This window comes from Geotrypetes seraphini, chromosome 6 (assembly GCF_902459505.1).
Source record: "Geotrypetes seraphini chromosome 6, aGeoSer1.1, whole genome shotgun sequence".
NCBI classification, from domain to species: Eukaryota; Metazoa; Chordata; class Amphibia; order Gymnophiona; family Dermophiidae; genus Geotrypetes; species Geotrypetes seraphini.
In genome coordinates, this window is record NC_047089.1 from 116,617,332 (window position 1) to 116,630,433 (window position 13,102).

A 13,102-nucleotide genomic window follows, 5' to 3' on the forward strand; every position below is an offset into this window, starting at 1 on the left:
ATATTGAACAGGATTGGTCCCAGCACCGAACCCTGAGGGACTCCACTAGTCACCTTTCCTTCCTTCGAGCGACTTCCATTAACCACCACCCTCTGGCGTCTGTCCGACAGCCAGTTTCTGACCCAGTTCACCACTTTGAGTCCTAACTTCAGCCCTTCAAGTTTGTTCAACAGCCTCCTATGAGGAACTGTATCAAAGGCTTTGCTGAAATCCAAGTAAATTACATCTAGCATATGTCCTCGATCCAGCTCTCTGGTCACCCAATCAAAAAATTCAATCAGGTTCGTTTGGCACGATTTACCTTTTGTAAAGCCATGTTGCCTCGGATCCTGTAACCCATTAGATTCAAGGAAATACACTATCCATTCTTTCAGCAACACTTCCATTATTTTTCCAACAACTGAAGTGAGGCTCACCGGCCTGTAGTTTCCTGCTTCATCCCTGTGACCACTTTTATGAATAGGGACCACATCCGCTCTCCTCCAATCCCCAGGAATCACTCCCGTCTCCAGAGATTTGTTGAACAAGTCTTTAATAGGACTCGCCAGAACCTCTCTGAGCTCCCTTAGTATCCTGGGATGGATCCCGTCTGGTCCCATCGCTTTGTCCACCTTCAGTTTTTCAAGTTGCTCATAAACACCCTCCTCCGTGAACGGCGCAGAATCTACTCCATTTTCTCGTGTAACTTTGCCAGACAATCTCGGTCCTTCTCCAGGATTTTCTTCTGTGAACACAGAACAGAAGTATTTGTTTAGCACATTTGCTTTCTCCTCATCACTCTCCACATATTTGTTCCCAGCATCATTTAGCCTAGCAATTCCATTTTTTTATCTTCCTCCTTTCACTAATATATCTGAAAAAATTTTTATCTCCCTTTTTTACATTTTTAGCCATTTGTTCTTCCGCCTGTGCCTTCGCCAAACGTATCTCTCTCTTGGCTTCTTTCAGTTTCACCCTGTAGTCCTTTCTGCTCTCCTCTTCTTGGGTTTTTTTTATATTTCATGAACGCCAACTCTTTCGCCTTTATTTTCTCAGCCACTAGGTTGGAGAACCATATCAGCTTCCTTTTTCTCTTGTTTTTATTGATTTTCTTCACATAAAGGTCCGTAGCCATTTTTATCGCTCCTTTCAGCTTAGACCACTGTCTTTCCACTTCTCTTATGTCCTCCCATCCTAACAGCTCTTTCTTCAGGTACTTTCCCATTGCATTAAAGTCCGTACGTTTGAAATCTAGGACTTTAAGTATCGTGCGGCCGCTCTCCACTTTAGCCGTTATATCAAACCAAACCGTTTGATGATCGCTACTACCCAGGTGAGCACCCACTCGAACATTAGAGATACTCTCTCCATTTGTGAGGACCAGATCCAATATCACTTTTTCCCTTGTGGGTTCCGTCACCATTTGTTTGAGCAGAGCCTCTTGAAAGGCATCCACAATCTCCCTACTTCTTTCTGATTCCGCAGAAGGAACATTCCAGTCCGCATCCGGCAGGTTGAAATCTCCCAACAGCAGAACCTCCTCTTTCCTTCCAAACTTTTGGATATCCACAATCAGATCCTTATCAATTTGCTGCGATTGAGTCGGAGGTCTGTAGACTACACCCACGTAGATAGAAGTTCCATCTTCTCTTTTCAGAGCAATCCATATCGCTTCTTCCTCTCCCCAGGTCCCTTGCATTTCGGTCGCTTGGATATTGATCTTTACATAGAGAGCTACTCCTCCACCTTTATGACCATCTCTGTCCTTCCTAAAAAGATTATATCCCGGTATGTTTGCATCCCATCCATGTGATTCACTGAACCATGTCTCTGTGATAGCAACAATATCTAGATCTGCCTCTAATATCAGGGCTTGCAGATCATGAACTTTGTTGCTTAGACTGCGAGCATTTGTGGTCATCGCTTTCCAGCTATTTTTCAGCGATAATCTCCTTTTTCGTATGGATTTTTGTGTCGTTTCACTTTCCGTTGCAATACTAAGAAATGAGTTGCTGATATTGCTTATGTTGCAGCCTTTACTACTATCACATCTTTTCTTTTGCCGGGGGTGGTCTCTATAATTGTCCTTCATACATACACCACCCCCACCTTCTAGTTTAAATGCCTAGAAAAATATTGTCTAAATTTCTCTGCAAGGTTTCTTTTTCCTGCTGTAGTAATATGTAGCCCATCAGTGCAATATAGCTTCTTGTCCTTCCATGTATTTCCCCATCCTCCTATGTACCTGAAGCCTTCTTGATGACACCAGGCTCTGAGCCATCTATTAAAGTCCTCTGTGTTTTTCACTCTTTGCTCTCCCTTTCCATATGCAGGCAGTATTTCAGAAAAAGCTAAAGTCTTTACAAAAGGTTTCACGCCCTCACCAAGCTCCCGAAAAGCTTTCTGTGCTTCAAGTGTGGAGTTGTTGGCCAGGTCATTTGTTCCCAGATGGATAACAACATCAGTGTTAAAATCCTTAGTTTCTTCCTTAATTATAGTCAGTATTTGCCTGGAACTCCTGGTAGCTGAGGATCCTGGAAGACATTTCACTATTTTGGTCTCCTCGCCCTGTGTTCCAAGGTTAATGCCTCTGATGATGGAATCCCCCAACAGTAATAGTTTTCTGTTTTTGGCTTTTTTATTTGTACTTAGGGTGCTCTTGTTCTCTTGAGTTTCCTTCATTGGTTCAAGTCCCACCTCCCTTCTGTTTTCCTGAGTATCGCAGTGCACTAGTGGAGCGAAGGAATTCTGTAGAGGTAATATTAGTGAAGGTGGATGTTTCTGTGTTACATGTCGCAGTCTTCCTGAGCCTACTGTGACCCATTTATTCCTGGGCTGTTTTATTCTTAGAGGTAGAGGTGGTAAGTTGGTATGATTTTGTGGAGTGATGGAAGCTGCTTTAATTGTATTCAATTCCTGTTTAAGTTTGCAGAGCTCCTCCTTAATACTGGCAAGTTGAAGACAGATGGGGCAAGCCTTAAGCCTCCAAATAGTATGTCTTGGAATTAAAGCACCACAGTGATTGCATAGAATAAAGGTCATCTTGATTGGTTGTGAAGTGACTTGATTTGAGTAGTCCTGATTATATGGGTCTCTATATATGAATAGTGATCCCTGGGGTTGGTGGGACTATAAGTAAGACTACAAGTAAGGCAGAAATATAGGCTCTATATCACCTAAAACACAGTATTTTAAACAAAAATGCAGGAAGAGGAAATAAGATTTAACAGAGGAAAGAGAAGGATTTATTTTTTTGTGCTTTTTTATATTTTTTTTTTAGTAAGAAACAGGGAGGAGAAGAGAAATTAAGCAGATATAATGCTGAAAACCAGTGAAAAGAGCAGAATATGAAATGCTGAGTAACTTAGCTTTTAGAAGTTCACAGGGCAGCCTTGTTTCAGCAATGTCCCAAAGATAATGCAATTCACCTTAGAAGTAAAACAGAGCCCCCCCCTTCTCCACCTAATCAGACACAATGGCTAAAAACTAGTGAGTCAGAAATATAGGCTCTATACCACCTAAAACACAGTATTTTAAACAAAAATGCAGGTTCTATCACTGCTACCCTAAAACACAGGATTTATAACAGGATTTTCCCTACTTTAGTCACCCTGAGCCACAGGCACCAGAAATATAGGCTCTATACCACCTAAAACACAGTATTTTAAACAAAAATGCAGGTTCTATCAGTGCTACCCTAAAACACAGGATTTATAACAGGATTTTCCCTACTTTAGTCACCCTGAGCCACAGGCACCAGAAATATAGGCTCTATACCACCTAAAACACAGTATTTTAAACAAAAATGCAGGAAGAGGAAATAAGATTTAACAGAGGAAAGAGAAGGATTTATTTTTTTGTGCTTTTTTATATTTTTTTTTTTAGTAAGAAACAGGGAAGAGAAGAGAAATTAAGCAGATATAATGCTGAAAACCAGTGAAAAGAGCAGAATATGAAATGCTGAGTAACTTAGCTTTTAGAAGTTCACAGGGCAGCCTTGTTTCAGCAATGTCCCAAAGATAATGCAATTAACCTTAGAAGTAAAACAGAGCCCCTCCCTTCTCCACCTAATTAGACACAATGGCTAAAAACTAGTGAGTCAGAAATATAGGCTCTATACCACCTAAAACACAGTATTTTAAACAAAAATGCAGATTCTATCAGTGCTACCCTAAAACACAGGATTTATAACAGAATTTTCCCTGCTTTAGTCACCCTGAGCCACAGGCACCAGAAATATAGGATCTATACCACCTAAAACACAGTATTTTAAACAAAAATGCAGGTTCTATCAGTGCTACCCTAAAACACAGGATTTATAACAGGATTTTCCCTACTTTAGTCACCCTGAGCCACAGGCACCAGAAATATAGGCTCTATACCACCTAAAACACAGTATTTTAAACAAAAATGCAGGAAGAGGAAATAAGATTTAACAGAGGAAAGAGAAGGATTTATTTTTTTGTGCTTTTTTATATTTTTTTTTAGTAAGAAACAGGGAAGAGAAGAGAAATTAAGCAGATATAATGCTGAAAACCAGTGAAAAGAGCAGAATATGAAATGCTGAGTAACTTAGCTTTTAGAAATTCACAGGGCAGCCTTGTTTCAGCAATGTCCCAAAGATTCCAGGCATCCACCACTCTCCGTAAAGTAGAATTTCCTAACATTGCCTTTGAATCTACCACCCCTCAACCTCAAATTATGTCCTCTGGTTTTACCATTTTCCTTTCTCTGAAAAAGATTTTGTTCTACGTTAATACCCTTCAAGTATCTGAAAGTCTGAATCATATCTCCCCTGTCTCTCCTTCCCTCTAGGGTATACATATTCAGGGCTTCTAGTCTCTCCTCATATGTCTTCTGGTGCAAGCCTCCTATCATTTTCGTCACTCTCCTCTGGACCGCCTCAAGTCTTCTTACGTCCTTCGCCAGATACGGTCTCCAAAATTGAACACAATACTCCAAGTGGGGCCTTACCAATGACCTGTACAGGGGCATCAACACCTTCTTCCTTCTACTGACTACGCCTCTCTTTATACAGCCCAGCATCCTTCTGGCAGCAGCCACTGCCTTGTCACACTGTTTTATCACCTTTAGATCTTCGGACACTATCACCCCAAGATCCCTCTCCCCATCTGTGCATATCAGCTTCCCAGCATATACGTTTCCTTCCTATTATTAATCCCCAAATGCATTACTCTGCATTTCTTTGCATTTAATTTTAGTTGCCAGGCATTAGACCATTCCTCTAACTTTTGCAGATCCTTTTTCATATTTTCTACTCCCTCTTCGGTGTCTACTCTGTTACAAATCTTGGTATCATCTTCAAAAAGGCACACTTTTCCTTCTATCCCTTCAGCAATGTCACTCACAAACATATTGAACAGGATTGGCCCCAGCACTGATCCCTGAGGGACTCCACTACTCACCTTTCCTTCCTTCGAGCGACTTCCATTAACCACCAACCTCTGGCGTCTGTCCGACAGTCAGTTTCTGATCCAGTTCACCACTTTGGGTCCTAACTTCAGCCCTTCAAGTTTGTTCAACAGCCTCCTATGAGGAACTGTATCAAAGGCTTTGCTGAAATCCAAGTAAATTACATCTAGCATATGTCCTCGATCCAGCTCTCTGGTCACCCAATCAAAAAATTCAATCAGGTTCGTTTGGCACGATTAACCTTTTGTAAACCATGTTGCCTCGGATCCTGTAACCCATTAGATTCAAGGAAGTACACTATCCTTTCTTTCAGGAAAACTTCCATTATTTTTCCAACAACTGAAGTGAGGCTCACCGGCCTGTAGTTTCCTGCTTCATCCCTGTGACCACTTTTATGAATATGGACCACGTCCGTACTCCTCCAATCCCCAGGAATCACTCCCGTCTCCAGAGATTTGTTGAACAAGTCTTTAATAGGACTCGACAGAACCTCTCTGAGCTCCCTTAGTATCCTGGGATGGATCCCGTCTGGTCCCATCACTTTGTCCACCTTCAGTTTTTCAACTTGCTCATAAACACCCTCCTCCATGAACGGCGCATAATCTACTCCATTTTCTCGTGTAACTTTGCTAGACAATCTCGGTCCTTCTCCAGGATTTTCTTCTGTGAACACAGAACAGAAGTATTTGTTTAGCACATTCGCTTTCTCCTCATCACTTTCCACATATTGATTCCCAGCATCTTTTAGCCTAGCAATTCCATTTTTCATCTTCCTCCTTTCACTAATATATCTGAAAAAATTTTTGTCTCCCTTTTTTACATTTTTAGCCATTTGTTCTTCCGTCTGTGCTTTCGCCAGATGTATCTCTCTTGGCTTCTTTCAGTTTCACCCTGTAGTCCTTTCTGCTCTCCTCTTCTTGGTTTTTTTTATATTTCACAAACACCAACTCTTTCGCCTTTATTTTCTCAGCCACTAAGTTGGAGAACCATATCGGCTTCCTTTTTCTCTTGTTTTTATTGATTTTCTTCACATAAAGATCCGTAGCCATTTTTATCGCTCCTTTCAGCTTAGACCACTGTCTTTCCACTTCTCTTATGTCCTCCCATCCTAACAGCTCTTTCTTCAGGTACTCTCCCCCATAGCATTAAAGTCCGTACGTTTGAAATCTAGGACATCCGAATCATGCTAAGCCCTGTAAATGCAAACAGCTTATGTCTATTGTCTAACTTCTGATCTACAGATTAGTTCAGTTTTGTTTCCCAAACAAACAGACACAGTTCCTAAAATCCCTCCCCGCTGTTTCAATGATGGATCAAGTCATTTACTAAAGCAACGGAAAAGAAACAGGAGAGGAATGATCAATTCCTCCACTTAACAGTTTGGTGGCCATCCCCAGACAGATACCTGCACTTTAATCCAGGACTCGATTAATCAGTTGAGCCGGCCAGAGCCACGAGGTCTACAAATTCCAAGAGGAATCCAGCCAGCTTAGCAGACAGGTCGGTTCTCAGACCAGACACAAGTGACCAATCGAGTAGCTGGTGGTCAAAAGACCTTCAAGTCCCTGTTCGGAAGCGCCAAATGAAAGGTCACTTTGGTCAGCCACAAAACCTAGAGACTTGAAGAAAGCACAGATGTTTATTCAGCATATGCGGACCCCTGAGCCCCAAGCTGGCTTCAGAAGTCCAGAAACCAGGAAGTTACAGAAATATTTATACATTCTTCTGGCTATACAACTAAATTCTAGAAAAAACTTTTCACGTGTTACTTTTCTTAACAATCATTGGTCCTAAGCTCACACTAGCAGGTCACTAGCAAGTCACTTATCTAAGCCCTGCAGTCTTTCTGTTACATGTCGTGAGATAGCCATAAGAAGCTAGAATGCCCAAGCTAAAACACCCAGTGCAGGCAGGCTAGAACATGAGATAAATTAGGTCTGCAGCTAAACATAATTCAGCATTTTATTAAAGAGAAAACTTAGTTCAACCAGTCCCAGACTCCTTCAGAAGGATGCTAGGGTGCATAGGGAGAGGTATGGCCATTAGGAAAAACGAGGTACTCTACTGTATAAGACTCTGGTGAGACCTCATTTAGAATATTATGTACAATTCTGGAGGCCACACCTTCAAAAAGATATAAAAAGAATGGGGTTGGTCCGGAGGAAGGCTACTAAAATGGTGCATGGTCTTCATCATAAGGTGAATGGGGACAGACTTAAAGATCTCAATCTGTATACTTTGGAGGCAAGGTGGGAGAGGGAAGATATGATAGAGACATTTAAATACCTATATGATATAATCAGCATGAATCGAGTCTCTTTCATTTGAAAGGAAACTCTGGTATGAGGGATAAGGATAAAGTTAAGAGGTGATAGGGTCTGGAGTAATCTAAGGAAATACATTTTTACAGAAAGGGTGGTAGATGCTTGGAACAGTCTCCTGGTAGAGGTGGAGGAGACAGAGACTGTCTGATTTCAAGAAAATCTGGGATAGTCACATGGGATCTCAGAGAGAGGAAGAGATAATAGTTACTGCAGATGGGCAGACTGGATGGGCCATTTGGCCTTTATCTGCCATCATGTTTCTATACTTGTGAGTGCAGATGAATGACCCTATGGTTAAGCATATCATCCATATTGCACTGGAATATACAATTAGAGTAGTTTTATTTCATGCCTTCTTTATGAGAGTATTCATGACCTTAAAAGTGCTTTACCTTACTGCTTAACTTAGAACAAATGAGAATAAATATGTGCAACTCCCCCACCCCTTTACCAAACATTAATCAACTCTTTCTAGTCTTGTACTGTTATTTGAGGTGTGCCATTACTTACAGGTGTGTCTATGTCTGGACCAAAGACAATTTTTTCACCTTCCATTAAATATGTCCCCCAATCAAATTCTTCTTCTCTCTCTGCAACATAATTGGCATGGTTGTTACCATAAAATTAACAGAAAATATGGAACAATGCTAGCAACTGAAAAAACAGATTAAGCAGATATTAATGTGGAAGTACAATTTAGTAAACTACACTTTCCAGAGTAGTCTTATATTAGCAGATTAACAACCTAAAATAAACTACATGTCCTTAATTAGCACACTGCATCCTAAACTATGGGTCACAATCTTCATCAAGCATCAAGGTTGCAACCACCACATTTGAGGTTACGACCTGGGCAACCTCTAATTAGGTATGCCATTACAATACCTCCAGGCATAACATCATCTACAATGCTCAACTGACTGGAGGCAGAGGGTTAGATCAATACGGATCACACAGAAACATCCCAGAAAAAAGAACATCTCTTTCATGAAAGCCATAGTACACACTACCATGTTTAAAAAGCTAAACATCCTCTATCCCCCTCCCCCCCCCCCCCCCGTCTCCTTTGCAGTCAGATGGAAGGCCAATTAATTAATTAATTCAACTTTTTAGCCCGTCCTCCCAAAAGACCTACCCCAAAAATAAGCCCTAGTCGCCGGCAGCAGCACTTTCCCGCATACCACCCCCCATCTCTCTCACCGACCGCGAGACCAAAATACTCTACCTTGAGACCAAAATACTCTACCTTGTAAGAAATGGCAGCGTCGCAGCAATGTAGACAGGCTGCTTCGTGGACTTTTCGAAGAAGCAAGTACTACAGGAAGGATAAGACTGCACCTCAACGAGGACGGAGCAAGAATATTGGCAGGCAACATGAAGAAGGCCATTGAGAGGGCTTTAAACTAAAGAACAGGGGAAAGCCGACAGTCGACCACCAGTCGATGGCCCGGGCGACAGGATGTCTCAAAGAAGGAACTATGGACAATTATTCAGACGCAGGAGGGGACGTGCACAAAGCATATAAGAGAGATAACATATGAGCAGAAAAAGATACCGTGAAAGAACCAAGGGAGACTTTTAAGCTTAAAGATTCCAAGAAGGTAACACACAGGGAATTCAAATGTATGTATACGAACACTAGAAGTTTGAGAAACAAAATGGGGGAACTTGAAGCAATAGCAAAAAACGACGAAGTGGAAATCATTGGCATAACAGAAACCTGGTGGAATGACGAAAACAAATGGGATACAGTACTACAGGGATACAAACTGTACAGAAGAGATAGAGTAGGGCAGAAAGGTGGAGGTATTGCCCTATATTTTCGTGAAGAAGTAGAATCTGTGAGAGTGACTATGACAGAAGAGAAAGAGAAGGTGGAATCCCTCTGAATAAAGATCCCCAGACGCAATGGTGCTGACACAAAGATTGGCCTTTACTACCGACCGCCAGGACAGGGGGAGGAAACGGATCGAAAATGATTGAGGAAATTAAACACGAATGCAAGACAGGTAATGTTGTAATCTTAGGGGATTTCAACTTTCCGGGGATAGACTGGGACCTGGGAACCTCAACTTGTGGCAAGGAGGCAATGTTCCTGGAGGTGCTAGGGGAATGTTTCCTGGAACAATTGGTGGGGGAACCAATAAGAGAACACGCCACCTTGGACTTGGTTCTAAGCAGCATTATGGGGCCGGCTAAAGATGTAGAAGTCACAGTCACGCTGGGGACGAGCGATCACAACAGGATCAACTTCAAACTCGATGTCGGGAAGGGGATAGGCACTAAAGCCTCAACCACGACTTTAAACTTTAAAAGGGGAAGATATGATAGCATGAGAACCATGGTGAAACAACGGATCAAGAAAAAAATGGGCAAAGTCAAAACGGTTGAACAGGCATGGTCCCTTCTGAAACATACTATCACGGAAGCACAAAGCCTTTACATCCCGCGGATGTCCAAAGCAAAGAAAACAAATGGCAAGAGAGAGCTGACGTGGCTTACTAAAGAGGTTAAGGTAGCCATAAAAGAAAAGAAAGACTCCTTCAAAGCATGGAAACGCACGAAAACGACCAAAACTGTTCCGGAGATGGCACTTCTTATGTTCCTGCCCGGGCGTTCCTCTGCTGCATCACTGATGATGTCATCAGAAACATGGCACTCGTGCCCGGGCAGGATAAGGCCGCGAAGCAGACTGTCTACATTGCTACAACGCTGCCGTCTGTTACAAGGTACAGTATTTCGGTCTCACGGTTGGTGGGAGAGATGGAAGGGTTGGCAGGTGGATGCGCAGCGGCGGGGAGGGAGGGAGGGATACAAGCTGCAAGGGTTCTGCAGCACGAGGGATGGGAGGGACGGATACAAGCTGTAAGGGTTCTGCTGCACAAGGGATGGGAGGGAGGGATACAAGCTGTAAGGGTTCTGCTGAACAAGGGATGGGAGGGAGGGATACAAGCTGCAAGGGTTCTGCTGCACAAGGGATGGGAGGGAGGGATACAAGCTGTAAGTGTTCTGCTGCACAAGGGTTGGGAGGGAGGGACCGAAGCTGCAAGGGATGGGAGGGAGGGATAAAAGCTGCAAGGGTTCTGCTGCATAAGGGATGGGAGGGAAGGAGGGATACAAGCTGCAAAGGTTCTGCTGCACAGTGGGGTTGGGAGGGATAGTAAGACACTGCAAAAGGGATGGGTGGGAGGGGAGGAAAGATGCTGCACATGTTGGGGAGAGAAAGGAAATAGAAAGAATTGGGGTGGAGGAGAGGAATGGAGAGATGATCATTGTACATGAAAAAAATAAGACCTATCATGAAAATAGGACCTAGTGCCTTTTTTGGGCACAAAAATTAATATGACAGTGTCTTATTTTGGGGGAAACATGATAGTAATCACAAATTCTCAGTCTCTGCAACTGTGCCTCCTGCCTCTTCTATGCTTTCTTATTTTAAAGAGGAATAAAAATGTGTCCCTGCATTGGCCTGGCATAGCTTCCAACATAATTGCATCCCAAAAACTGAGAGAAATTTGAAAAAGAAACAGAGTGAACAAACCAGACATGAAATGACAGAGAAATTCATTCATTCATTCATTCAATTTTCTATACTGTTCTCCCAAGGAAGCTCAGAATGGTTTACATGAATTTATTCAGAAACTCAAGCATTTTTCCCTTGGTATCTAATGTACCTGGGGCAATAGGGAGATTAAGTGACTTGCCCAGGGTCACAAGGAACAGCATAGGTTTGAACCACAACCCCAGGGTGTTGAGGTTGTAGCTTTAACCACTGCACCACATATTCCCCACTCCACCAAATATGTGAAGGAGGAGATGGATAAGGATGGAGAGGAGATGGATAAGGGAAGAGATGAGAATTAGCTTAAAAGGAAAATTAGAAAAGAACCTTGAAGGGAAGAGAAGCCAAGGGCAAAAGAAGAGGAAGGGAAATCTGTTGATATGTTAAGAGCACACAAAGGGCAGGAGAGTGGCAAAAGGGGAGATGGGAAGGAAAGGGCAGGGAATAGATGATGGAGAAGTACTCAAGAAACAGGAGAGAGATAATCTGGGGAGGTAGAAGGCAAAGAGATAAAAGAAAAATGGGAGGTAAGTAGAGATGAATACTCGAATATAGTGAGGAATATGGTAAGGAACTTGGAAGAAACACAAGACAAGAGGAATAGAGAGAGGAAATGTACCATATCTTTTCCAAATTCTAGCTCTGTGTGTATTAGGAACAGGCACACCAAAAAATGTCACATCAGTTAGCATTTGCCTTTAGACCCTGTCCAGTTAGTATTCATATAGTTCAGTTATTATTCATATACCCAATCATATGTTCATTCATTTATATGCATTCAAGTCTATGGGGCAAGCTATTTTACATTGTACTAAAGGGGCTTAAAACATGCTGACATCTGTTGCATAGGCAACAGTGTGTCACAAACAGCCCAACACACCAGAAGATGGGGAATGGATATGTACAGTTGCAAGAAAACTACAAGAAATCACCATCATAACGGCAAAATTACACAAAGAGTGCAATCAACACACCTAGGGACTGGAAGAGGACAAAGAAAAACAAAATTTGAAAAACACCAAGGTATCTTGAGAGATATTAATAATTTAATATTAATTTTATTCTTATATACTGCCAAAGCCATGGAAGTTCGAGGCGGTTTACGGCAAGAAGCGCTGAACAATCAGCGAAGAGATTACAATCAAAGTCAACAGTACAGTCTTACATAATGAAAGAATTGGAAAGCTATATAGTTCTTAGCAGAGCTGTGTAGATTCTTACTTTACAAATCGATTGAACAAACTCATTTTTACCAATTTTCTGAAACTGAAGTAGGATGAGGAGAGCCTGATAAAGTTATTAAGCCAATCGTTCCATTTGCCTGCCTGGAAGGCAAGAGTTCTGTCCAAGAATCTTTTGTATTGGCAAGCTTTAATTGTCAGATAGGTGAACAGATGTATTCTTCGTGTGGGCCTAAAAAAACTTGCGAGATTAAAATGGGAAACTAGGTAAGTGGGTGCCAGACGAAATATTGATTTATAACACAGACAAGAGAACTTAAACAGGATTCGTGCCTCCAGGGGCAGCCAATGGAGTTTTTGTTAATAGGGGCTTATGTGTTCCCATTTCTTCAGCCCAAAAATTAGTCGAACTGCCGAATTTTGAATGACTCTGAGCACCAACAAAGGATTGAAAGTACAGGGACAAACAAATGACAAGTGCTAACAAGCACCAAGATAGGTTGGCCAGCACCTAAAAAGCCTTTTGTGTGCCAATGCAGTAAGAAGACAGGTCACATGAATCTAGGCAAGAGAAGTGAGTTAAGTAAGCTAAGCTGTGTGCCTTCAAGTTCAAGTCCTAGTAC

At 42.1% G+C, this 13,102-nt stretch overlaps 1 protein-coding gene across 4 annotated transcripts in view; it reads right to left on the minus strand.

Moving 5' to 3' along the window:
* TUBGCP5 (tubulin gamma complex associated protein 5) overlaps positions 1 to 13,102 on the minus strand; it is a 1,496,334-nt gene that overhangs the window by 1,271,717 nt on the left and 211,515 nt on the right. For all 4 annotated transcript variants that reach the window (XM_033947661.1, XM_033947658.1, XM_033947659.1 and 1 more), the window contains one exon: positions 8,247 to 8,326. In XM_033947661.1, coding sequence (XP_033803552.1) covers positions 8,247 to 8,326 — 80 coding nt within the window. The remainder of the gene's footprint in view (positions 1 to 8,246; positions 8,327 to 13,102) is intronic.